Genomic DNA, 26,598 nt, shown 5'->3' with positions numbered 1-26,598 from the left:
ACCGTACACTGACTCTCACCTGAGCATAGTTGTTCTTTCCTTAAAACCAAATCCAAACAAAACGTACGACACTTTATGTCTTTGGTATGACAAGGTTAGGGAGTAAATGACCTGCCACACTCCAGGCAGACACATTTTTGGCTAGAATGTAATTATAAGAAGCCACAAGGATGGTTTTTGTGTCCCAAATGAATCATTAGTGTTCGAACATGTGAGATATATGCTGCATTCATTCTCAAGGGTCAGATGATCCATAATTTCAGTAGGTTATTCCATACATTCTACGGGACGGTGGTTAATGCATTTGCTTGCCACGCTGAAAACCCAGGTTCGATTCCCCACATGGGTACAATGTGTGAAGCCCATTTCTGGTGTCCCTTGCCGTGATCTTGCTGGAATATTGCTAAAAGCGTCATCAAGCCATACTCACTCCATACATTCTACATGTTACAGTCCTTGTGTGTGGCCTCGCTGACATCACCTAGTACACTTCAGATGATGTATTGTTACGAAATGTTGAAATGCATATATGCAAATCCTGGCAAGTCTTGTCACTTTTCTCCTGGCGGACTTGATTGACGGCTTGTCATTTTATTCCATGGTGCCAGTCCCTGGATTGTGTGGTCCAGATCTGATTATTTTCAGATGGACGTCATATAGCTTGAATGTAACTGAGTTCCGAGTTTAAACAAAAATCCAGAAACATGTTGCTTAATGGCTTTTTGGTTTCCTAGGTGGAGACCTGTCAGCTTTCTATGCTGAGTGCCTTACACTGAATGTGAGCAATACTAGTGGCCAGTTGAGCCTGTCTGGTAGACAACGGACAGTGAGCACACAGAGTGACGGGGGTGAGGCGCGGGACACTCAGGGGGGTCAGAAGGAGGGAGAGGAGTCAGATGACTGGGACAGTTGGAGTGACGATGATCAGGTGAGTGTCAAGTTTTGATTGAATAGGGTGGGTAGGTGAAGGTTTAGAGGTTGATTAAGGAGAGGTGTGGTAGAAGGAAGGGGCTGGGATGAAGGGATATCGAAACGACTAGGACAGTTGGGGTGACTGGATGGTTAGGCAGAGGTACAGATAAGCTGCGTATCGGCGTAAATTACGCAAAATATTTATGTGAAAACTCAATTCCTATTAAGTCTATTGCGTTACAGGCACGCTTTGAATTTTGTAAATACTCAATAAATGTGATCTTAAACGCCTACACACACAAAAGTGTCAAACCTTAGCTTGTGTACAGGTGGATAGATAAATAACTGCAGTATATTGGGGTTCTATATCAGGACATAAACTTGGCAACTTGCAGTCTTTCTTATCGTTTCTCATATTACAGATCAAATTTAAATAACAAACACTAACATTTAAGCTTAAAAAGTTATCTGTACCTCTGGTTAGGAACATGCAAGTGTGTACATTTAAGTATAGCAAAACCTGGAGTCCTGCATTATGATCAATATATTTTATCCTACCTCATGTAAGAATGTCCATCTCTGATTGCTTCACATAACCTTGAAGAAATTACCGTGTGTGTCCAGAGCAAGACCGTACACCGCCCAAGTAGGGTATAAATCTTTGCGAGGGAGAATAAATAATTACTACCCCGCACCATGGATAAAGCATGCATCCACGGCAGTCAGTGAACCATGAACCAGTTGTTCGGATCGACTAGTCAGTACCATGTTAGTAAAATATATGATTGACTTTTCGGTTTGTTTTAATGTTATATTTACATAATGACATAAGTAAACATTCGGTAAGATACATTTGTTGCAGCGTTATGATTCGGGTATACTGGGTTTTATGTGCCTCCCGGTTCGGTGGATAAAACATAGCAGGGTACGCATAAAAACCTGTATACCCATCATCACAATGCTACAACTTATAATATGTAGTCACTTCGATGTGTATTCCAGGATGATGCTACAGTCATTGAGATGTTTGCCACCTTCCTGCATCAGCTGAAGGTATCCCTCGGGGCAAGGTAAGAATATCTCAAACATCAGCAACAGTGAACATCAGGGCACATGAACAAATGAAAGTGATAGAAGGGCAGTTAAAGGTATATTTATATTCCTGAGCGTAGTATTGATTTATTCTGAGTAGAGCTATAGTCAAAGTACTTTGAAATGTTAGTTACTGCTATTTAAGATGGCTGTACAAACATAACAGTATGAAGAATTATGGTACCCTGGCTTTCAATGCCTGTGTATAATTCATTCACTCAAACAGACATACCCTCTCAAAACAAATGAATACCATCATCAATAAGATGATTCCATCAAATGAAATCGTAGTTTCTGTGAATAAATGGATTTATGCATGTGTTTTTTGTTTAGTGATTAGATTATTTATCCACTTGTCTTACATTTCCAATCGTTTTATGTTTTTGTTCCCCCATTACAATTCCCGTTTAGAGCGCATTAATGAGCGAAAATCCATCAGAATCAACCCGCATGTCAGCAAGGTGATCCCCGCTGTCGGTGTGACGTCAATATACTATGAATCAAAGTTTTATGCATCAGCAACAGTAAAAACACAACAAAAGCTAAATTTTAACTCTGGGATCATTAATGCAATATCTACCTCATAATCAAATGCATAAAAATTCGAAATCTTTACTCCAGAAATGGCAATTAATGTTTCGTCTGCTTAGTTTACATGCTACCTTACAAGATCACGTTACTAGTCATGTGACCACGCTGACAGATTTATTTTTATGGCACGCCAAAATTGCAAAATGGATCACGTTAATTTCGGCAATGAATTCCAAAACTTATTTTTAAACAGAAACTAGTACCGTTTAAATTATTTTGTTTATAGGAGTTATCAACGCAAGAAAGGCCAGTTAGCGGCAGTGTAATATATTGCTCATGAGGCTGTAGTTGGAGGGGAATGCTAGGACTTTCCATACCTTATGCTACTCTACAGAATAAATTAAATGGGAAGTCTACTTCTGCTGGTGTTTTGTTCTAAGCTATTTAGAAAGGGGAATTGTGTATTATCTCTGCAATTTGAAATGTTTGACTGTACAGTGTGAGTGTTTTGATACAACAGGCTTACCCTACTATTACAAGATCGCTAAAAATATACAGCCAACGAAAGGATTGAAAACATGACGTCACGTCCGGCGAGACTTCGAGATTGCATCGACTGCAATGGCGGGTTAATGATAGAAAACGCATGACATGCATGTTTATGAAATAAATTATCTCGTCTGAAGAAATGCTGAACGAGGTTAAAAGATTGTATTCATTTTTTTGTTGACGAAATATGTTACGTTTATCCGATCGTAAACCCAATACGCCAGGATATTAATTACCGCCAAGGAATCTGAAGTAAAATAGGTCCCCAGCCACAGGTGCTGGCCATTACAGTGGACAGGCTTGGTGTGTCAGGGGCGGTTGGGTAGTCTAGTGGTTAAAGCATTTGCTCGTCACGCTGAAGACCCGGGTTCAACTCACTCACTCACTCTCTCACTCACTCACTCACTCACTCACTCACTCATAGTGTTTCAGCATGCCTTGACACTGGGTTAATGCTCATAATATGATGCACTGGTTAGTTTGGTCCAGGCTTGATTGTCCATAGGTCATTGTGAAAACCTACGGTACCTAAATTTCGGGGTGCTTCATTAAACAATCAAAGAGACAATGATAAATTGCTTGTAAAGGTAAGAGGGGTTTATTACAAGCCTTGTTTATATAGATACTTCATGATCAACAGGTGCTGTTGCAATATTTGAGGAGGAGGTGATGTTGCTTGATGAAGAAGAGAGAAGATTGATTAACCGTGTAGTATCTGATTGATGACGGTTTGCAGTGCCACAGTTTCATCTCATATCATTACAAGAGTTGAGGATGGTCCATGATTTGACTGTCTACGTATTGTTACATTGATATTTTTATAGGAAAAAATCGTTATCAAAATTTTCATGTTTCATAATATATTTTACTGAATTAGTAGTCATTTGTTTTGATGCACTTTGTGAGTTATTTTGTTTCTTTAGCTTTTGCCAGGGGGTTGTTCCACAAAATAGTCATTGGAAAGAGACTCTCATACATCTATGTGATAATGATAAGGACATTTATATAGCACCACACCACACCACACCACACCACACCACACCACACCACACCACACGGGCATGCTCTTAGCGCATATAACATGATGGATAGTATTACCCCGGATAGCCCAAGCTGCCTGTGAAGTGCTAGAAGGTTAATAGTCATATGACTTATCCCACTGGGTACCCATTTTCTGCTAGATGACAGGCAATTTTGAACGAAGTCACGTGACTAAGATGAGACCACATGTGTTGTGTATGGGAGCTACGATCATCTTAGCATTAAGATCAGTTTGATAAACGGTGCCCTGATCAACAAGTGTGTTTATACGAGGGAAGTGGTCAGACATGATCAGCCCAGTCGAGCGATGTGCAGCAGGGTTGTGTCCCTTGGCTGTCCAGAAGGTTTGTGGGCTTGAATTATGGTTTGCCACAATAATGTTTCTAGAGAACCGTACTTTAATCCTTGGTTTCACCAAAGTGGTAAACATCTGACACCTGCATCACTTCAGGTTTACCCTGCCTGACGCTCGGCAATAATAGATGGGTACAACAAGGACTGGTCGGCTCGGAGTCAGTATAATGTGTCTGAGTGGGGGTATTCATGCTTCACTGCGGCATGGTATCTCAGTGGGCTAGCACTATAAAACCAGTTTCAGTCTGGGCTAGTACAAGCAGCAGCACCTACACATACACACGCATGCAAGTCGTCATATGAGCGAAATATTCTCAAGCATGACGTAAAACCCAATTTCATCTCACCACCTCAGGTTTACCCAACATAAGTTCACAAGCCTAGAGAAATGTGGATTTAGAATTGGTCTCAGCAGCCCATGCCTGTCGACGACTAACAGGATCGGGTGGTCAGACTCCAGGCTTGGTTGATTTGATTTCATATCAATGATCATGAGGTTGATCACTAGATTGTCTGGTCCAGACTGGATTATTTACAGACCATATAGTTATTGCTGAAACTTAATGGCCGTGGATTTATTTTTTTAAACCAAGTCACACGCTCACAATAGCAGGAGAGCATTGTTCAATGCAGTTTTGTCATTTCTGTTATTAGATCAATACACAATCACCCAGAATTTAGGAGGACATAATCATTTCTGGCATACATGAATTTAGGAGGACATAATCAGGGTAGACATGGTGGGCTAAAATCAAACTTTAACACAACTTAGTTTGGATGACTGGTTTGTGACAACAGCATTTTAGTTGAAAGTAACTACCGGTATTCCATGAGGATTTTCACTACTCATACTAATGGGAAAATCTTCGTGCCTACCTTCATTATTTGTAACTTAAATGCCAATAGGTATTTAATGACCCTTTAGCTGTTTCCTCAGCGTCTTTGCTGTAAACTGTATAGAGTTGCATCCCTTGGGCATGCCAGGAAACAATGATGTCGGGGGTTTGTTGTTATATTTGTAGGGTTTTCAGCAACCTACCTGTATTAACCTGTGATTAACATCTAAGACCTCCCATCTTAAATAGACACATCTAACTGGGATATTGTTTAAATTGGTTTTAGGGGCACTGGGGTAGCCTGGTGGTTAAAGTGTCTGCTCATCATGCCAAGGGGGGGTGGGGTAGCCTAATGGCTAAGGCATTCGATTCACATGGGTACAATGTGTGAAGCCCATTTCTGGTGTCCCCTGCCATGACATTGCTGGAATATTGCTAAAAGCGGCGTAAAACCAAACTCACTCACTCACTCACTCACTCATCATGCCAAAGAACCAAGTTTTATTCCCCGCATGGGCACAATGTGTGGAATCACATCCTGGTGTTCCCAGCAATATTGCGGGAATATTGCTAGAAGCGTTAGAAAACCCTAGTCACCCTGAGTGGTGTTTAATGCAACTTGACTGTGTACTTGTGAAGTCCAAGTCACCCTGAGTGGTGTTTAATGCAGCTGACTTGACTGTGTACTTGTGACAGTGTTGAAAACCAAGTCACCCTGAGTAGCGTTTAATGCAGCTGACTTGACTGTGTACTTGTGACAGTGTTGAAAACCAAGTCACCCTGAGTGGTGTTTAATGCAACTGACTTGACTGTGTACTTGTGACAATGTTTAAAACCAAGTCACCTGAGTTTGAATGCTGTGTACTTGTGACAATGTTGAAAACCAAGTCACCCTGAGTGGTGTTTAATGCAACTGACTTGACTGTGTACTTGTGACAATGTTGAAAACTGTGATGTTTAATGCTTTGACTGTGTACACAATGTTGAAAACCAAACTGTTTTTACACCTGTTTTTTTTGCTGGTATCAGTTCTGTCTCAGATATTTCACTGACTCCGTGCCCATGTATTTATGAAAAAGAGATTAAAATCCTGTGTAGATGTTTACACAATGTATATGGAAGATTGGGGTACCAGGAAATATTGAATGGATGGAATAGTGTTTTTCCTTATGTATATGCAGAGACACATTGCATTCAGTGGTGAGACATGTCCATCTGCCTCTAGTTTTATTTGGGACCTGTAAAGATCCGGGTTAGAATTGATCTTCAGTAACCCATGCTTGTCATAAGAGGCGACTAAAAGGATTGGGTGGTCAGGCTTGCGGACTTGGTCGACACATGTCATCGAATTCCAATTGTGTACACGGATGTTCACAATGTTGATCACTGGATTGTCCGGCTCGCTGACTTGGTCGACACGTGGGTGGTCAGGCTCGCTGACTTCGTGGACATGTGGGTGGTCTGGCTCGCTGGTGGTCTTCGCTGACTTGGTCGACATGTGGGTGGTCTGGCTCGCTGGTGGTCTTGTTCGACTTGGTGGGTGGTCAGGTTTGCTGACTTGGTCAGGTTAAGACTTGGTCAACCGTGGGTGGTCAGGTCGTTGACTAGGTCAACACCAGGGTGGTCTGGTTAGCTGACTTGGTCAGCACATGGGTGGTCAGGTTACGTTGACTTGGTCGACACATGGGTGGGTCAGGTCAACTCGTTGTCTGGTTCGCTGACTTGGTCAACACGTGGTTGGTCAGGCTCGCTGGGGTCAGGCTCGCTGACTTGGTCACAATTGTCGTTAAGCTGATCACAATGGTCGTGATCGATGCTCATGCTGTTGATCACTGGATTGTCTGGTCCAGACTGGATTATTTACAGACCGCTGGATTGTCTAGCTGGAATATTGCTGAGTGCAAAGCTGGAATATTGCTGAAACAACAAACAAACAAACCAACTTTATTTGGACTCTTTGAGTTCGGCAAGTCAGTAGCTTTTCATTAGTTGATTTTATTTATCAAAGGAAACAAAATATTTTCTTAAGCAAATTTAATTAAATACCATACACAAAATATTTATTTTATATTTATTTACAATTTGTGTCATGGCATTCTATGTGGAAATGTATCACCATTCTGTGTATTTTTATGTGTTGTTATTGAAGGTGTGTCAGAAGATATTGTTACATTAGTGTTTCCGTCCAGATGAACAGTGATGTATTGTTGTCTCACTCACATATTTTACTGTGCACTTAAATGCATCCATGAATAAAATACTTCAAACGGATATTGAATTTATCTTCGCTGCTTGGTCAGTATGTCAATGTAGGACCAACAGTTTTTGCACACGACACTGAATGTCAAGGCCAGTGACATGGCCATATTGAAAGTGTCACTTTCAACCATACTTGCTCAGCCATTTCTGATGTACTCTGATGAAATTGGATATAAGGTGAGTACATGGTTTTCAGAATAACATGACCCGTGAAGATCCGGGGGAGAAAAGGTCTTCAGCAACCCGTGCTTGCCACAAAAGGCGACTATGCTTGTCGTAAGAGGCGACTAACGGGATCGGGTGGTTAGGCTCGCTGACTTGGTTGACACATGTTATGGGTTCCCAATTGCGCAGATCAATGATCATGTTGTTGGTCACTGGATTGTCTAGTCCAGACTCGATTATTTACAGACCACCGACATTAGCTGGCTTATTGCCGAGTGCGGCGTAAAACTAAACTCACTCAGAATAACATGCTATCGTTTGGGGGCATGTTTGGATTTTGGACTGGTTATGACTTTTTACTTTGTGTCCCAGTTTTGCTCTATTTGTGCATCTCATCAAGCGTACGGTTAGTGGTTCACAGCTAAAGATGTTACAAAGATGGCATTAGTTAGTCTACAGTAGTTGGCCATAAGTGAGTCATCAATAGTGAAATTCCCATAGACTTACACGTTAGTGAACTCTTGCAAGAATAATTTACATAAATTTACATACATTTAGTTTCGGTCAAATTGCTTTCAATACTTTTCTACCAGCTGGGAAATCATCACAGCTACATATACATAATTTCCATTCAGTTTTCTGATGATTATTAACAAAACCGCAAGTATTTAAACAACATATATATCGACATACCAATCATGGCTGCCTACGGGATACACGTAGATTAAAACTAAGTTGTACTTATGGTGCTTAATCAGGTGTCATTCGATATCTAACCAACGGAAAGATGAAAGAAAATTATGTACAGGTACCTGAAGATGATTTCTTAGATGTTTGCAACGTGTCATATTATTCTCAAGACGTAAAACCCAATTTCACTTCACCTCACCCCAAGATGTTTGCAAAATATCAAAATACTAGTAAAATGACGTCTACTCAATTTATGAAAATTATTCTTACAACAGTTAATTATCATGTAAGCCTATGGAAATTTCACTAATGATGACTCACTTATGGCCAACTACTGTAGCGTGTGCATTTGGTCGACCTACGATGTCGAGTTGCAGATACATGTAAAACTCTGGCATAGCATCTAGGTAGGCTGGTCAGGCTCGCTGACTTGGTTGACACATGTCATCGGTTCCCAATTGCGCAGATCGATGCTCATGCCGTTGATCACTGGATTGTCTGGTCCAGACTCGATTATTTACAGACCGCCGCCGTATAGCTGGGATATTGCTGAGTGCGGCGTAAAACTAAACTCAATCAATCAATCTAGGTAGGCTAGCTATAAAAACAGGATAATCCATACCCATGAGATTCGAACCCAAACTATTTTGGTGAGTTTGAACGTACCCACTCCTACCTCAACACGGGGATGACTGGCACCCGAAAAATGCGAACCCGCAACCAAGGAAAATATATATGACATGAAATTTGTCTGAGTCGTCCAAATTAGAGTACGGAACATCCGAATTTGGGTACAGATCGACCAAAAACGATACGAGTGCTCCAGAACACGCTCGAGACAGATGAGAATGTTAGTTACGAGTTAGCCATTTCTGCTCGGTACGCATCTGCGTGGGTACGGATCGTCTAGTAGTGTGTTAAATGACTTGACTAGTACAAGTTGGCAGGCACATATGTCCATGCACTTTGCTGTATCAGTAGTTCTACCTTGTCACGCACCCGTGAAGGTCCGGGTTAGAATGAGCCTTCAGTAACCCATACATGTCGAAAGAGGCGACTAACGGGATTTGGTGGTCAGGCTCGCTGGCTTGGTTGACCATGTCATCGGTTGTCAATTGCGCAGATCGATGCTCATGCTGACGTCACTGGATTGTCTGGTCCAGGCTCGATGCAGACCGCCGCCATATGGCTGGAATGAATTGCTGGGTCGGCGTAAACTAAACTCACTCACCTTAACACGCCCTCCACTTATCAGATGGGTATTGCTCATTTGTATGGTGTTCGTGTTGCGCCCAATGGAATTGAAACATTTGTCTGTTTACTCATTTAACAAAACTTTCTTTTCAAATTGTACCTTTAAGAGTAGCATCATTCTGTGTCCTTCAATTCAGCAAGGGGTAGCTTAGTGGCTCTTCACGCGAAAGACCGGTTCAATTCCCCTATGGGCACCTACGTGACCAATTTCTAGTGCTCCCCGAACCATGGCTGAGATGTATTAAAGGTGGACTGTCCTCACAGACCATTCGCAATCGGTTCGGTGCTGCCAATCTCCATTCTCGACGTCCATATCGTGGGCCAATATTGAAGCCGTTTCATCAACGTGAACGTCTGCTTTTGGCCCATTAACGTCACCTCCGATGGACCCAGAGAGACTGAAATCGAGTCGTCTTTAGCGGTGAATCCAGGTTTACCCTCAGATTCGCGGACGGCAGGCATAGAGTCTGGAGACGACGTCGTGAACGGTATGCCCAATTTTGTGTACAGGAAGTCGACAGATTCGGGGCGGAAGTTGCATGGTGTGGGTGCTCTCTGTGGGAACAACCGTTCCCGACTTCTGGTCATCCGTGGAAACCTCACAGCTGCTGCTTACCGCGACCAGGTGCTCACCCCTGAACTCGTTCCTTTCATGGCGGCTCATGGCCCAGGTCTACAGTTCCAGCATGATAATGCTCGGCCGCATACCGCGATGTTGACACGAAATTTCCTTCAAAACGCTGGAATCAACGTCATGGACTGGCCATCGAGGTCCCCTGACCTTAATTCAATAGAGCACGTTTGGGATGCACTTGGGAGAAGGCTTCGTGGTCTTAGGAACCAACCTCAGAATTTGCAGGAACTTGGCGCTGCCTTGCAAGAGCAATGGCGCAGAATCCCCAACCACGTGTTCACAAGCATCAGGCAGTTGATGAGGAGACGGTGTTTGGCAGTGGTGTATGGCCATACACGATATTGAACTGAGAAATTTCGCATTTTTATTCTTGTGACTTGACATTCTGTATACCCATGTTTTGGAACGGCGGTGTAGCCTAATGGAACTGATTATGGTACTGTCAGTGTATCGAGTACATCACACAGATCTCAGCAATGAAATAATAACAATTTAACCATCTTACCATCTCTTGTTCTTTTATAGTGCCCTGAAGAAAGAATGTGAAGTTTCTTTTTGACTCAGTATATTTTGGTGAGTTCGAACGTACCCACTCCTTCCTCAACACAGGGATGACTGGCAACCGAAAAATGCGAACCCGCAACCAAGGAAAATATATATGACATGAAATTTGTCTGAGTCGTCCAAATTAGAGTACGGAACATCCGAATTTGGGTACAGATCGACCAAAAACGATACGAGTGCTCCAGAACACGCTCGAGACTGATGAGAATGTTAGTTACGAGTTAGCCATTTCTGCTCGGTACGCATCTGCGTGGGTACGGATCGTCTAGTAGTGTGTTAAATGACTTGACTAGTACAAGTTGGCAGGCACATATGTCCATGCACTTTGCTGTATCAGTAGTTCTACCTTGACACGCACCCGTGAAGGTCCGGGTTAGAATGAGCCTTCAGTAACCCATACATGTCGAAAGAGGCGACTAACGGGATTTGGTGGTCAGGCTCGCTGGCTTGGTTGACACATGTCATCGGTTGTCAATTGCGCAGATCGATGCTCATGCTGTTGATCACTGGATTGTCTGGTCCAGGCTCGATTATTTACAGACCGCCGCCATATGGCTGGAATATTGCTGGGTACGGCGTAAAACTAAACTCACTCACCTTAACACGCCCTCACCTTATCAGATGGGTATTGCTCATTTGTATGGTGTTCGTGTTGCGCCCAATGGAATTGAAACATTTGTCTGTTTACTCATTTAACAAAACTTTCTTTTTCAAATTGTACCTTTAAGAGTAGCATCATTCTGTGTCCTTCAATTCAGCAAGGGGGGTAGCTTAGTGGTTTAATAGTTCGCTCTTCACGCGAAAGACCCGGTTCGATTCCCCGCATGGGCACAGTATGTGAAGCCAATTTCTAGTGTCCCCGCCATGCTGAAGTATTGCTAAAAGAGGCCTAAAACCACACTCAATTCAGCAACTTATCAGTGCTGCTCTCGCTCCACTTTCACTTATCTCAGGTGAGTGAATGAGTGAGTGAGTATGGTTTTATGTCTTAATAATTTCAGCAGGAGTACATTAGAAATGGGCCTCTCACATTGTATCAATTATTATGTGGGGAATCGAACTCGGGTGTTCCGCGCAACGCTTTAACCACTAGGCTACTCCACCGCCCCCACTAATGTCAAGTTTGTTGTATATATCGTAAAGCTAAGTATGTATGCCATAAAAGAAACATCTGTGATGCTACACCGATGTATCCTGAATCAAAAGCATAAAACATGTTTGTCTTCGTGACGATAGGACAGCTTTATTTCAACAAAATAATGGATCGTATCTCCGCCATGCAGGCAGCCACCTTGGGTCAAGGTCAGTTCTTAGATGGTGCACGTCACATCCTGGAGTGTGAGTGCTCTGCTGATGACCAGCCGGCCTGTATGGATAGATGGGTACGTGTTGCATTGTTCCCCGATGTATTCTCCGTTAACGATCACCTGAAATGACAGAACATGTTGCCAAACTTAGAGCACTGAGTGAGGTGAAATTGGGTTTAACGTCGTGCTTGAGAATATTTCGCTCATATGACGACATGCATGCGTGTGTATGTGTATGTGCGGCTGCTTCTCCTAGCCCAGACTGAAGCTGGTTTTATAGTGCTAGCCTACTGAGATACCATGCCGCAGTGAAGCATGAATACCCCACTCAGACACATTATACTGACTCCGAGCCGACCAGTCCTTGTTGTACCCATTAATGCCGAGCGCCAGGCAGGGACCAACACGTACCGTATTTTAACGTCTTTTGGTATGACGCGGTCGGGGACCTTCCGCTCTCCGGGCGGACGCTCTAACCACTACACCACGAAAGCGGTCAGCACTGAGTGAGAGAGGGAGTGTTTTGATATCAAAGTTCGAGAAGATATAAGGGTTAGAACTGGTATTCAGCAACTTATGCTTGTAATAGGCCACTAACGGGATCGGGCATTTGTCACCACTCGCCCCTTTCCGTAACCTCCAATCGGCTTGTCCCGGACTAGCACGAGTAGGTCACGAATGGGGATCGGGTGGTCAGGCTCGCTAATTTGGTTGAATATGTTGCCAAACTTGGAGCAGTGAGTTAGAGAGTGAGTGTTTGGAAGCCACAGTTCGAGAACATATAACGGTTAGAATTGGTGTTCAGCCACCCATGCTTGTTATAGGCTACTAACGGGGTCGGGTAGTCAGGCTCGCTGACGTATCCCAAATACGTAGATCGACGCTCATGATTTCAATCACTGGATTATCTGGTCCGGACCCGATTGTTTACAGACCGGAATATTGCTAAGTGCAGCGTTAAACAACAAACAAACCAGAAGATCCGCATTACTGACTTCCGCGAATCTAACATTGTTTACATTCCAAATGACAACACCTTTGTTGCCATTGGTTACCGGAACAAATGGACATGTAGCCCGGAGTAATTGTCGATAGACTTCGGGTTGGAATAAGTCCCAAGGAACCTTTATATGTACGTTCATAAGCTTTGATTTGTATAGTCCACTTTCCATTATTTGCAGGTATCCACAATGAAACTGAAATATTACAGAGTGCGGCTTTTAACAAAAAGTGGCCCTTATTGCTATGGGCCTGTGAAGATCCGGGTTAGAATTGGTCTTCAGTAACCCATGCTTGTTGTAAGAGGCGACTATCGGGATCGGGTGATAAGGCTTGCTGACTTGGCTGATTATGTCATCGATTCCCAGTTGCGCAGTTCGATGTCCATGTTGTTGATCACTGGATTGTCAGGCCCAGACTCGATTATTTACAGACTGCCGCATTTGGATGGAATATTGCTGTGTGCGGCGTTAAACGACACTCAATCAATCAATCAACTTAGTTCCATGACTTTCATGAGTTACGGTCGTGTTTGTGCGAGTGAGTGAGTGTGGTTTTACGCCACTTGCAGTAATATTCCAGCAATATCACGGCGGGTGACACCAGAATTGCAACTGAAAACTAACTTCTTGGAATATACGGGCTTGATTCACTGCATAAAAGAATACATTAAAAACAATTCTTTAACAATTCACAAGCAATTCAATATTGCTTTTCTGCCCGATAATCTGAAAATAGTATCCCATACTACCAAAGGATGTAAAGAATTCTACAAGAGCCTAACGAAACAAGATTTCTACAAACTGCAAGACTCTCCTTTAAGTACATTTTGTAACAGTACAAATGAAACTATTAAATATCTTTTATTTGACTGAGTCCATTTAAAACTCTTGTGACCACACTTGTTGGAATGGATCAGATTTACAACGAGTTAATATATAGAACCAAATACGTTGCAGGCATAAATACAATAGTTCAAAACGTACCTTTGGCGAACCGTAAGCGTGGCTACAATCTCGAGCGAGTAATGGTTGGTGGAACTCCAAGGTAGTGACACGTCAAAATCAATTCCCTGTGAGTGAAAGTGAGTGAGTGAGTTTAGTTTTACGCCGCTTTTAGCAATGTTCCAGCAATATCACGGCAGGGGACACCAGAAATGGACTTAACACATTGTGCCCACGTGGGGAATCGAACCTGGGTTGTCGGCGTGACGAGCGAACGCCTTAACCACTAGGCTACCCCATCGCCCCTGTGAGTTAAAGGGTTAACCAAGGTCATGGATTCAAGTACACATTCAATACAAAATGAACCCCCTGAGACTGAATCATGTCTGATCGTGCGTATTTGTGCGAAATATACTGGCGTACAAGAAAGGTACATACCTGATGCTATGGAATTCTTTTCCCATACAAAAACAAGAACCTTACTATTGTAAAATGTGTTGGTGATTGTGACTTACAGGTCACAAACATTATGTACATCTTGCCAAACAAAATAATCCCCAAACACCAGATGTATGCTTTCTTTTGCACGTCAGTATATCACATGGGCCAAAACCAACTCTTGTAAACAAACAACGCCATGTCTTTAAATTCCATGGAACTCTGCTACAGTATGTATAAGTTTTAAGTTACAATATCTGTAAAGCCTAAAGCCCCCATATTAACATCGTAGTTTGCAAAGTTCAGTCATTAATTATTTCATATGATCACAGTAACTTTTTGTCCCTGAGTATACAAACACCGTTATGTCGAAGATGAAGGAACCAACGTAAATACTTCGAGTTAACCGATGTTCGACACAACCGCAAAATGATTTACTTATAAGGAATACGCAGGGACAAAGCCTATACGTCAACACCACCGTAAGTTCGACCCATCAAACTTCGACATATGGGAGTTTGATTATTCTTGTTAACGTTAACAAATTTGCGACATACTCGATTATCCATGATATTGTATCTCCATTCTATTCGTTGAGACTCTCAGGGCCCCATTCCTGAAAGATATCGTAGCGCTAAGATGACCGTAACTCCCATATTTTAACATAGACTTACGACTGTCGTAGCGCTACGATCGCTTTGTGAAACGGGCCCCTGGATGGTAACTTGACCAATAGACGCTAGTAATTGTAATGCACTAACAAACATCAGCAATGAGTGAGTGTGTATGGGTTACGCCGCTTTTAGCAATATTCCAGCAACATCACAGCGGCGATCACCAGAGATGTTCATCACACATGGTACTCATGTGGGACATCGAACCCGGATCTTCATCGTGACGAGCAAACGATTTAACTACAAGGCTTCACCACCGCCCCGTAACAATAAAGGCACGGCAATTTCTATATTCTATTACGATGCGTCGTTTCGTATAAAGTGCTACTCAAACAGATCGTTCTTTTGAGTAGAATATGTCAGAAGACAATGGAATGGTTGGCTGTTGTTTAACGCCGCGCTCAGCAGTATTCCAGCTATTCGGCGGCGGTCTGTAAATAATCGAGGCTGGACTAGACAATCAAGTGACCAAGTCAGCGGGTCTGACCACCCGGTCCCGTTGGTTGCCTCTTACGACAAGCATGAACATCGATCTATGCAAGTAGGATACGGTGACATGTGTCAACCAAGTCAGCGAGCCTGACCACCCGCCTCTTATGACAAGCATGGGTTGCTGAAGTCAATTCTAACCCGATCTTCACGGGTCAAAATACAATGGAGGTAGATACACCGCATGATCAAGACACAAACTGCTAGAAATTCGAAAACCCTCCTACCTGCCGTGGTTGCTGCCATCTTGACCTGAAGCATGACCCCTCCAGGCCTTCCCACTCCCCAATGCTGGAACACCGGTGTTTGGAGCTTCTCCCACAGAAGACGTAGCCGGCACGGCATGTGTACCTTGCCGTCGCCCCTACGTAGCTCCCCTTGTACGACACGTCCGCGTTACGTAGTGTAGGGGCTGATCCACAGACATCTGCGTCTGTAAATTGAAAACCATCCCTTGGTTTACCTGCCCCTACAGGTCTGTCTGTATTACTCAAAGTGAGTGAGTGTAGTTTTACGCCGCTTTTAGCAACATCGGAGGACACCAGAAATGGACTTCGCACATTGTGGTCATGTGGGGAATCGAACCCGGGTCTTCGACGTGACGAGCGAACGCTTTAACCACTTGGCTACCCCACCGCCCCTTACTCAGAGGAACCATCAACGTCGGCCCGTGAGTTCCACGCAGAAATACATGATTGCATATAAATGTTTTAGAAATATTGACAGTTTTATTAAGGACGCAACGCACAGCAATATTCCAGCTATATGACGGCGTTTGTAAATTATCGACAGTCCGGTAACTAACATAGTAAGCATCGATCTACAAATTTAGGTTTTTGTCTTTTTGTTTGGTTGTTGTTTAACGCCGCACTCAGCAATATACCAGCTATATGGCGGCAACTTGTAAATAGTCGAGTCTGGAACAGACAATCCAGTGATCAACATTATGTGTCAGCCAAGTCCGCGAGCCTGACGTCCGATCCCGTTAGTCGCCTCTTATGACAAGCCTGGGTTACTGAAGACCAGTTCTAACCCGGATCTTCACGGGTACACATTAAGGATATGCTGACATGCGCATACGCGGTCAGCGAGACTGACCACTCGATCCCCTTAATTGTTTAAGATGACGAGGGCTGCCTCGGTGGTGTAGTGGTTAGAGCGTCTGCCCGGAGAGCGGAAGGTCGCTGGCTCGATCCCCGACCGCGACAAGAGACGGTAAAATATGGTACGTGTTGCTCCCTGCCTGGCGCTCGGCATTAAAGGATACAACAAGGACTGGACGGCTCGGAGTCAGTATAATGTGTATGAGTGGGGTATTCATGCTTCACTGCGGCGTGGTATCTGAGTGGGCTAGCACTATAAAACAGCTTCAGTCTGGGCTAGTACAAGCAGCCGCACATACACATACACACTCATGCACGTCGTCATATGAGCGAAAGATTCTTAAGTACGACGTTAAACCCCATTTCCCCTCACATTTAAGATGACCAACATATTACCTGGATCACATTCCCCGAAGAGAGGTGCAATGGCCTTTGAGCCCATGTTCTTGCATAGGCTGTTGTCATCAGGATCCTTTTGGTCAAGACTGAACGTCAGAGAGTCCAGCTCGACCCCGTACCTATCCCCGTCCGCCACCCGGATGGTCAGCTTGTGATTGCCTGCAGCGACACTTACTTCATCGCCGAATTGTTCAACTTCCAGGATCTGGTTCCACAGACTACCATCTCCAAAGTCTTCTCGCGTTGTCCACCGTCCGACCTCCACGCCATCGAGGTCGAAGGTCAGAAGGTCGGCAAGACCGTCATTGGAGTATCGTAGCTTTTCTAGCGTAAACAATTTCTTTTTCTTAAGACAGAAATTATGTATCAATATTTCGCCATCATAGAGGATAACCGTTTGGGCGTTGGACGCATTTCCACGTGGTCGTAAACGGCACTTCTCAACACCAGCACTGGAAGCGAGTTCGTCAAGCTCTACCGTGACTTCATAGGCGACCGTCGCCTGCAGCAGAGGCAGCAGCAGCACAAACAGGCACACTACAGTCATCTTCCTGCCAAGTTGTTCGGGACCTCAAGTCCACTTATTTAAATATGCCTGGGAGATCCGGGATAAGACTAGTGACCTGCTTTTTCCTTATAAGGGCATACAAGCATGGTTCATATGTCATCTAATCATCATTTCTTATTGGGTACATTTATGACAAGCTAATGATTATTCTATAACAAGTCTATGGTAATTTTATGATTATCATGTGATAATTCTATGATTCATATCTCACCTGACCGGCATATTTAACAATTTCTAAATTTTGCCGAATATTTACTGACATTATATATTCTTCTACGATAATTTTAAGACTATCTAATGATTATTCTGTATTAATTCAAGATAATTTATGATTATCATATGACAAATCTATGATTCATATATCACCTGATCAGCATATCTAACTTTTTTTTTAATTTGGCCGAATATTTTTTGACAATATATATTCTTCTGCGGTTATTGTACGATAATCTAACGATTATTCTATAATAAGTCTTATAGGTTTATGGTTAGTATTGGATAATTCTATGATGCTTCCGTGATGTTTTTATCATAATTTTATCCCATATGTAATTTACAGAATCATATAGATGCAATATACAAAACTACTTGTTTGTTTGATTGTATGGTGTTTCAAGCTGCAGCATGTGGGCCTGTAATTGAACATCGAACGTACAAACCAGTTTCCATAGTATATAATATGCGATAGACAGTCCGCAACCAATAATAGCAATATCAACACAGATAGTGATCCGTTCCAATACACGCGGGGGCGGTGAGATAGCCTAGTTGCTAAAGCGGCGTAAAAACATACTCACTCACTCCAATTCACGCACACACACACACGCACGCATGCACGCCATAGTTAAGCATGTGGCGTAGGGATAGCCTAGTGGTGTGAGCGTTTGGCTCGTCACTGCGAAAACCCGGGTTCGATTCCCCAAATATGCACAATATGTGAAGCCCATTTCTGTGTCCCCCGTCGTGATATTGCTGGAATATTGCTAAAAGCGGCGTTAAACAATACTCACTTCAGAATGGAAGCTGTGGTATAGCGGATAGGACCAAGTTATATAAAATGGATACATATTATCCTCGATAATCTTGTTATATAAGGGGGGCGGTGGGGTAGCCTAGTGGTTAAAGCGTTCGCTCGTCACGCCGAACACCCGGATTCGATTCCTCACATGGGTATAATGTGTGAAGCCCATTTCTGGTGTCCACTGCCGTGATATTGCTGGAATATTGCTAAAAGCGGGTTAAAACCATACTCATTCACTGCTATGTAAATTTTCATAAATAGCAAAACTGGTATAGAGACTATAGTTTCAGTGAGGATCACACCATCCTTGCTGCTTGGGAATATCAGGTCAGAAGAGATTCACATTAAACCAATGATTGTCATATTATCCGGCATTACGCAAATATTTCTGATCGCGAAGGAGGATACATGTTCAACATACGGAAATAACATGTCCTGTTTACTGGCTGGTGTGTGTGGGAATGAATGTGATGCTAATCAACTATTGTTGAACCGTTGTTGATCCGTGAAGATCCGGGTTAGAATTGATCTTCAGTAACACATGCTTGTCGTAAGAGGCGACTAACGGGATCGGGTGGACAGGCTCGCTGACTTAGTTGACACATGTCATCGTATCCCAATTGCGTAGATCGGTGCTCATGATGTTGATCACTGGATTGTCTGGTCCAGACTCGATTGTTTACAGACCGCCGCCATTTTGCTCACTCCAGGTTCACCCAATCACTCACTTGCTAAATGTTTTACAAATATACTGATGGGCCAAAGAAACTAAACATCTCAGCTGATTTATGGTATTTATGTTTGATTGGGGGTTAAAACATCCGAGTTAGCGATATGATATTTTATCTTTATCATATAACTGTGATAATGATTAGTGAAACGCAAAAAAACACTAGGAATTAAATATACACATTTGTATAGGTGTAATAATGATAATACTTAGTCCACTTATATTGCGCTAGATCCACACCAAACGGATGCTCATAGCGCTGACAATTATTACACCAGATTACCTTAGCTGCCTGTGAGGCGCCAGAAGGTTATATATTGTCACGTGACTTATCCCGCCGGATACCCATTTTCTGCTGAGTGAACAGAGGCAATTTTGAACAAACTCACGTGTCTAAGGTGAGAGCACATGTATCACATCATCCTCGATAATCTCCAGGGTATACGTTACGATCACTCTACACTATACCCTGGATGCATCCACGGCTTAGGGCGATGATTTTATTACCTCCCTTGGCTGGCTCCGCATTCTCACAGTAGCCAATCAGCTAAGCCGCTGTTACAACCGAGTTTGCCAGTGTCAACAAAGATTGCGGTCGCAGATGCAAAGGTTTGTTCGCAGTGCCACTCAGATTTTTGGGGAAATAATAAAGACAAATTCACAGATCTGAAACTTTAAAAAGAATATATGAAAGAACTTCTTCTACTTCTTTCAGAGTACCTCTGCATCAATTGTGTTGCCAAGTTTAAACGAAAGTGAGGAGTGATTGGTACGCTCAACTGACTGGATAAAAAGCCAGGAAAGGGAGGTAATAAAATCATCGCCCCAAGCCGTGGATGCATCCAGGGTATAGTGGAGAGTGATCGTAACGTATACCCTGGAGATTATCGAGGATGGTATCACATGCGCTTCGTTGTGAAGTCCTAGAAACTCCCAGGAGTCAAGTTGCCAAACACGGTCACCCATCCAAATACTCTCCGTGCCCAACGTTGCTTAACTTCAACTGATTTCTGACTTGGGCTCAATGCGCAGGACCACTCACCACAAGTACGATATTGATTGGTACAACGTAGTATGGCTTTATGCCGCTTTTAGCAATATTCCAGCAATATCACGGCGGTTGCAGTGAGTATCAGGGCCAGGGGGCTATTTAAGTAAGACTGACTGACTGACTGAGTTTTGTTTTACGCCGCTTTTAGCAATATTCCAGCAACATCACGGCGGGGGACACCAGAAATGGGCTTCACACATTGTACCCATGCGGGGAATCGAACACGGGTCTTCGGCGTGAGGAGCGGACGCTTTAACCACTAGGCTACCCCACCGCCCCTGGTACAACGTAAAAAACAGCAAACTTCCGTGCTTTTAAAACATAACAGTGTAAGACAGTACTGAGAAGGAACAACACTGTATATTTAGCAAAAACAAAAATACCAATGTGTCGAAAATATGACAGTACAGGTCAGGAAATCATGGATGCCCTCCAAATGAGCTTGACATAAAGGCAAGTAATGTGACAACAGCTGTGAATACTGGCATAGAGGAGAGGCGGGCTGACTGTGAAATGTCGCAGCCCCGAGTTTCGTCCGAATTATCAGCGCATTCGTCAACTCCATTGCATACTAAAGTGTTGGCTATACAGAAATTGTTGCTGCACCGGAAGGCGTCGTCAAAGCAGCTTCCTTAAAACAAAACAACAACAAAAACATGAAACTATACACAATATTGGAGTAAGAGAGCATTGCTGGCCCACGGCCAAATGTTTTAATGAGTAGCCGACTTTGCTAAGTGTAACATTTGCTAGACTAGGGACAATTAAGTTTAAAGTAGGATTTTTTCCATTCATCTCTAATTTTTGTTAAATCATTTTAGAGTGCAACTGTGAATTTGACATGTTGAATTTTGTCAGTCTAATTTGACCTAGTCCGGTCACATGGAATAAAGCTCTTGTACAAATGTGATTGGGGATTATTTTCATACGTGCACAATGTTTGATACTTATAAGTCACAACGGAATCACTTTTCAAATTATTTTCCTTGTGTTTTGGAATATAATCCCGAAACACCAAGTGTGCACTTTCTTTTGTACATCAGCTATTTATTGTTTAACGCCGCTCTCAGCAATATTCCAGCTATATGGCGGTGGTATGTAAATAGTATGGATCTACGCAGTTTGGATACGATGTCACTGAGTCTTCCCACACGATCCCGTTAGTCGAATTTTACCACAAGCATGGGTAGATAACTTCTAACCTGGATGTTCAGGGGTCATTTGTTTTTATTACCATTGTACTACAGAAGTAAACTATGAAGTTACCGATAGGCCCTCGTTTGAGCGATGTGAGTATGATATTGAAGGTAGCATCTGTATCCGGAGTGTCTGAGTGGTACTGTAGCTTTATGGCAGGCACGGAGGCGTTGAACACCTTGGTGGACAATCTGGTGCCACACAACTTTCCTGTTGGATGGAGAAATAGTACTCTTTATATACGCAATCCAGAACACTTGTAATACAATGTTATAAAATTAGGAGATAAACGTACTGTGTTTGGAAATTAGATGAATGTTAGACCGAATTGTTAGTCTCTAAATTAATCATTTCAAACCTCACGCTACGCGTTCGGCTTCAAATGAAATTTAGAGACTATCAATTCGGTCTAACATTCGTCTAATTTCCAACAACGGTATGTTTATCTCCATTCTACCATAACCGATTTAAAATCGAACTTCCTCGTTCTGCGGAAGACACTGCGTAATCCGGCATGGGACGAGAGGCGAATTGAACTCGTCTGTGAAGGGAGTGGTAGACCTGTGCCGTTCGTATTATATTTAACATTGCAACAGAAAAAAATATTCTGTCCAAAGAAAACAAAATACTGTTTATTCAATGCAATAATGTAACACCTAAGGGCTTGGTTTTTATAATCATAACTCCACACGACCGTGTTACTGTACTCACCTGGCCACACTATAATGGAATCGTCTGACCTACTTATTTTCTTGGAAGTAGACAGTTACGCAACAGTTTGAAATGGCGGACAAGCCAGTGTTTACAAATACTTGACTGACTATCGAATCTGAACCCTGCAGAATCGAAGAATAGATCCTTTTCTGATCGACCTACGACCTGTAACTCATCAAAGACTTGATTTTTATGACCGGCGAGTGTCGATCATGAGTTCACGTACGTGCCTCATTTGACGGAAAGTTTGGAAGTGGACAAGGGCGTCACAAAATATTTATGCAGCAATGTTGAAAGGAAACAGTTGTCGAATCGGAGGGAAGTGCTTAATGTAATACTCAATTCAGAAATTTGGATGTTATCACTAGGAAGCAGGGAAGATTAAGTGAGTGCGTTAATATGGTTTTAACGTCGCTTTTAGCAATAATCCAGGAATGTCATGGCGGAGACATCAGAAATGAGCTTCACGCATTGTACCCATGTAGGGAACAGAACACAGGTCTTTAACGTGACAAACAAGCGCTTTGCCAACAAGGCCACCCCCAACCCCCTTTAAAATCAAGAAAAAGGGATGGTAAGGTAGCAGTGGTTATGATAGCCTGCTCGTCACTGCTCCGAAGTGGACGGGGCGGTGGGGTAGCCTGATGGTTAAAGCTTCCGTTCGTCACGCTGAAGATCTGGGTTCGATTCCCCACATGGGTACAATGTGTGAAGACCATTTCTGGTGTCCCCAGTCGTGATATTGCTAGAATATTGCTAAAAACGGCGTAAAACCACACTCACTCTCTTCATAGTGGATCCTGTTTACACATCATTGCAGGATGTAATTTACCGGATATTCGAGGCCCATGTGGATGTACAATCTCCAGCGTGGTGTTGCATTCCGGGGGGAGGTTGAAGGATGCGATGTTGATGAGGAGGCCCAGGGCATCTCCGTCTGTCGCCACGCCCATGTTACACGACGACGACAGATTGGAGCCAGTCAGAATCATACTGTCAGAGAAGGAAAGTGTTTGGTCACAGTTGGTCTCCATGGAAACTGCAAAGAGCGTGAGGTCCGGTTTTATACTTCGCGGATAGAATGCAATAATGCCTCTGGAGGTCACGGCGGGCTGTCAATCAACATCCTGTTTGAATGGAGCCGCAGGCTAGCATTATTGTAAGTGAGTGAGTTTAGTTTAACGCCGCTTTCTACAATATTCCAGCAATATCACGGCGGGGGACACCAGAAAGAGGTTTTGTTGCAACTTATCATTAAAATAAAAACAGAACATGTTTGTTATACAGTCAAATCCCGATGAGTCGAATGTCGGTGTCTCGAATATTATGCATAACTCGAAGTACCTGTCGGTCCCGACCATTCCCTGTTATAGTTGTCATCATTTGAATACCGGTTACACGAATTCGTCTCATAAATACACACGATGACTCGAGAAGGAAATTTGGTCCCATGAGATTCAAACAACAGCAATCTTGTATACATGTAATGGGTTGTTGATTACAGCACACTGAGCAATGTTCCAGCAACATGACTGCGGCCTGGTTATCAGGAGTAGAATGGTACGCGATAAAGTTTAACCTCCCCATCCTCCACACTATGCCAGGGGCAATGGGGTAGCCTAGTGGTTAAAGAGTTTGCTCGTCTCGCCGAAGACCCGGTTTGGGATTCCCCACATGGGTACAATGTGTGAAGCCCATTTCTGGTGTCCCCTGCCATGATATTGCTGGAATATTGCTAAAAGCGGCGTATAACTAAACTCACTCACTATGCCGCTTCTTATCACTAGCCTAGGATGTTGGGTATGTATCGTAACCCGGAAGTATAGACTTCATCTGCAGGTAACTACTCCGGAAGTATAGTCAGGAAAATATAATCAGGACATCAGTGTATGAAATAAGCCAAAAATCCAACAAGACATCAGGGCTGGTAACTTCGAAATGTTACCAGCCCAAAATGGATTTAACCAGACCAAATATGGTGAATTTACTCAGATGTATGGAACATCTAAATTTTTTACCAGACTATCGGGCTGGCTAGCTGTAAATTTAGACCGTCCGTCAGAAATCTAGACCGTCTCGGGCGGTCGGACGGGCCTTATTTCATACACTGAGGAAATATAAAATCACGTTTTCTCGGTAAATCTCAAACAGGGTTCATCCTTCATAGGGAGAAAATGGATAGTTTCGCAGTAATACCCCTGGAGGTCGTGTCTTGCGAACCCGTGAAGATCCGGGTGAGAATTGGTCTTAAGTAACCCATGCTTGTCGTAAGAGGCGTAGGATCGGGTGGTCAGACTCACTGACATCGTATGACACATGTCATCGTATATCAATTGCGTAGATCGATGCTCCTGCTGTTGATCACTGGATTGTCTGGTCCAGACTTGATTATTTACAGACCGCCGCCATATAGCTGGAATATTGCTGCAGCGTTAAACAACAAATAAACAAACAAACAAAACAAATAACATCTTGCGACACTACGGACAACATGAGGCAGCGGGTTCGATCAGGTTGCTACCCGTGAAGGTCCGGGTTAGAATGAACCTTCAGTAACCCATGCTTGTCGTAAGAGGCGACTAACGGGATCGGTTGGTCAGGCTCGCTGACTTGGTTGACACATGTCATCGGTTCCTAATTGCGTAGATCGATGCTCATGTTGTTGATCACTGGATTGTCTGGTCCAGACCGCCGTCATATAGCTGGAATATTGCTGAGTGCGGCGTAAAACTAAACTCTCTCACTCACTCACTCGACCAGGTTGCAGTGAGTATCAGGGCCAGGGGGCTATTGAAGTAAGAGACATCATGAGTGTCTTCACAGTGTTTACTTACATGTCTCTGGCGTCTTGGCATCGCTGATGCCCCACGTTGACATATTCAGAAACAGAAACATTAAAGTATAGACAGACATGTTACCTATTGTTGGAGTGACGCATGCCTTGACTAATTGTAGATAGGACAACCTAAATACATTATCTGTATGATATACTGGGATATCTCCACATGAAGCAGTGTGATAACAAAGATACCCCCCGCCTTTGCACTTAGGGTGAGTGAGTGCGTTGGGTTGGTAACAAAGGGACGTAACCGAGTTTTCGGAAACGGATAGATCACGATTTGTCTGCTGATCTGCTTAACTTTGGAGGTAATCCCGGTGTGGTGCAGGTCTTGGCCGTTTACCGCTTGAGTGAAACCCACCAGCACGGTTACTGATAAAAATAGAACGGGATCGGGTGGTCGCTTGCTGACTTCGTTGACACATGTCAACGTAGATCGATGCTCATGATTTTGGCCATTATTTCAGTTCATAGTTCGCATCAACTTGATGTGATAGGAATCAGACCTTGATATTAATTGTTTACAGAGCCTACAGGTATAATGCTTACAAATCAGTGAATCTTGGTTTCGAACTCTCATAGGATTCTTACACGCTAAAGGGACACAACTCTGCTCGGTCTGTTACTTTACGGTAGTGAGTGAGTTAAGTTTTATGCCGCTTTTAGTAATATCAGAAATTGGTTTCACACATTGTACCCATGTGGGGAATAGAACCCGGATCTTCGGCGTGGCGAGCCATGAAATGACTGACAAATTCTATTCTATCTCTCTCTCTCTTTAAATATGTTAAATAATTTATCAATGTGAACAGACAGGAGTAATGATAACGTGATGAGCGAACCTGTGATGTCATATCAGTTGGCACAGTGTTATCGTCTCACCGAATAGATATATGTTGTCTGGTCGGGATGAGTACATAATCAACAACTATGGTAGCCCACTTTGGTCATAACGAAACAGGAAATCGGTTGTCCTCTCGATTCGCTCAGCGGAGTTCCGTCCGAACTTCGGGCTTCCTCCCACATGGCTGACTGACTGACTGAGTTTGGTTTTACGCCGTTTTTAGCAATATTCCAGCAATATCACGGCGGGGGACACCAGAAATGGGCTTCACAAGTTGTACCCATATGGGTAGTGCAGTCAGACTTGGTGACTTCTTTGTCGCAGCTCACATTATTTCCCAGGTGGCGATGAGGTAGTTTGGCATGAAATGCATGTGGACCCGGTTTTTTGTAAATATCTC

General features: G+C 43.3%; 3 protein-coding genes and 1 long non-coding RNA gene across 5 annotated transcripts in view; 1 reads left to right on the top strand and 3 right to left on the bottom strand.

Moving 5' to 3' along the window:
• The window catches only part of LOC124260131, a 43,938-nt gene extending 39,329 nt beyond the window's left edge, over positions 1 to 4,609 (top strand). Inside the window, exons 25-27 of the mRNA XM_046694377.1 lie at positions 735 to 928; positions 1,915 to 1,982; positions 3,725 to 4,609. Coding sequence (XP_046550333.1) covers positions 735 to 928; positions 1,915 to 1,982; positions 3,725 to 3,743 — 281 coding nt within the window. The 3' untranslated portion in view covers positions 3,744 to 4,609. The remainder of the gene's footprint in view (positions 1 to 734; positions 929 to 1,914; positions 1,983 to 3,724) is intronic.
• A 1,252-nt stretch (positions 4,610 to 5,861) lies between these two features.
• On the bottom strand, positions 5,862 to 6,401 carry LOC124260138. Its single transcript, XR_006894005.1, has 3 exons — positions 6,312 to 6,401; positions 6,022 to 6,159; positions 5,862 to 5,904 (listed from the first exon to the last, which is right to left on the bottom strand). It is a non-coding gene; the product is annotated as an uncharacterized LOC124260138 (long non-coding RNA).
• A 5,903-nt stretch (positions 6,402 to 12,304) lies between these two features.
• Positions 12,305 to 17,832, bottom strand: LOC124260130. The gene is made up of 4 exons (XM_046694376.1): positions 17,232 to 17,832; positions 15,960 to 16,165; positions 14,174 to 14,259; positions 12,305 to 12,308 (listed from the first exon to the last, which is right to left on the bottom strand). Exons 1-4 carry the CDS (start codon positions 17,779 to 17,781, stop codon positions 12,305 to 12,307), a joined length of 846 nt encoding a protein of 281 aa, XP_046550332.1. The 5' UTR covers positions 17,782 to 17,832.
• A 3,113-nt stretch (positions 17,833 to 20,945) lies between these two features.
• On the bottom strand, positions 20,946 to 25,464 carry LOC124260137 (membrane frizzled-related protein-like). 2 transcript variants are annotated; one of them, XM_046694382.1, is made up of 4 exons: positions 25,350 to 25,464; positions 23,348 to 23,554; positions 21,871 to 22,011; positions 20,946 to 21,235 (listed from the first exon to the last, which is right to left on the bottom strand). In XM_046694382.1, the coding sequence occupies exons 1-4, from the start codon at positions 25,426 to 25,428 to the stop codon at positions 21,024 to 21,026; spliced, it is 639 nt and encodes a 212-aa protein (XP_046550338.1). In that variant the 5' UTR covers positions 25,429 to 25,464; the 3' UTR covers positions 20,946 to 21,023. The 2 variants fall into 2 exon arrangements, with proteins under 2 accessions (XP_046550338.1, XP_046550339.1); XM_046694383.1 differs by having other exon boundaries at positions 23,348 to 23,508.
• Between the last annotated feature and the right edge of the window lie 1,134 nt (positions 25,465 to 26,598).

The sequence above is a fragment of the Haliotis rubra genome, unplaced genomic scaffold, assembly GCF_003918875.1.
Source record: "Haliotis rubra isolate DU_JTF1 unplaced genomic scaffold, ASM391887v1 Scf750, whole genome shotgun sequence".
Classification (NCBI taxonomy): domain Eukaryota; kingdom Metazoa; phylum Mollusca; class Gastropoda; order Lepetellida; family Haliotidae; genus Haliotis; species Haliotis rubra.
This window is presented reverse-complemented; position numbering and strand designations above follow the sequence as displayed.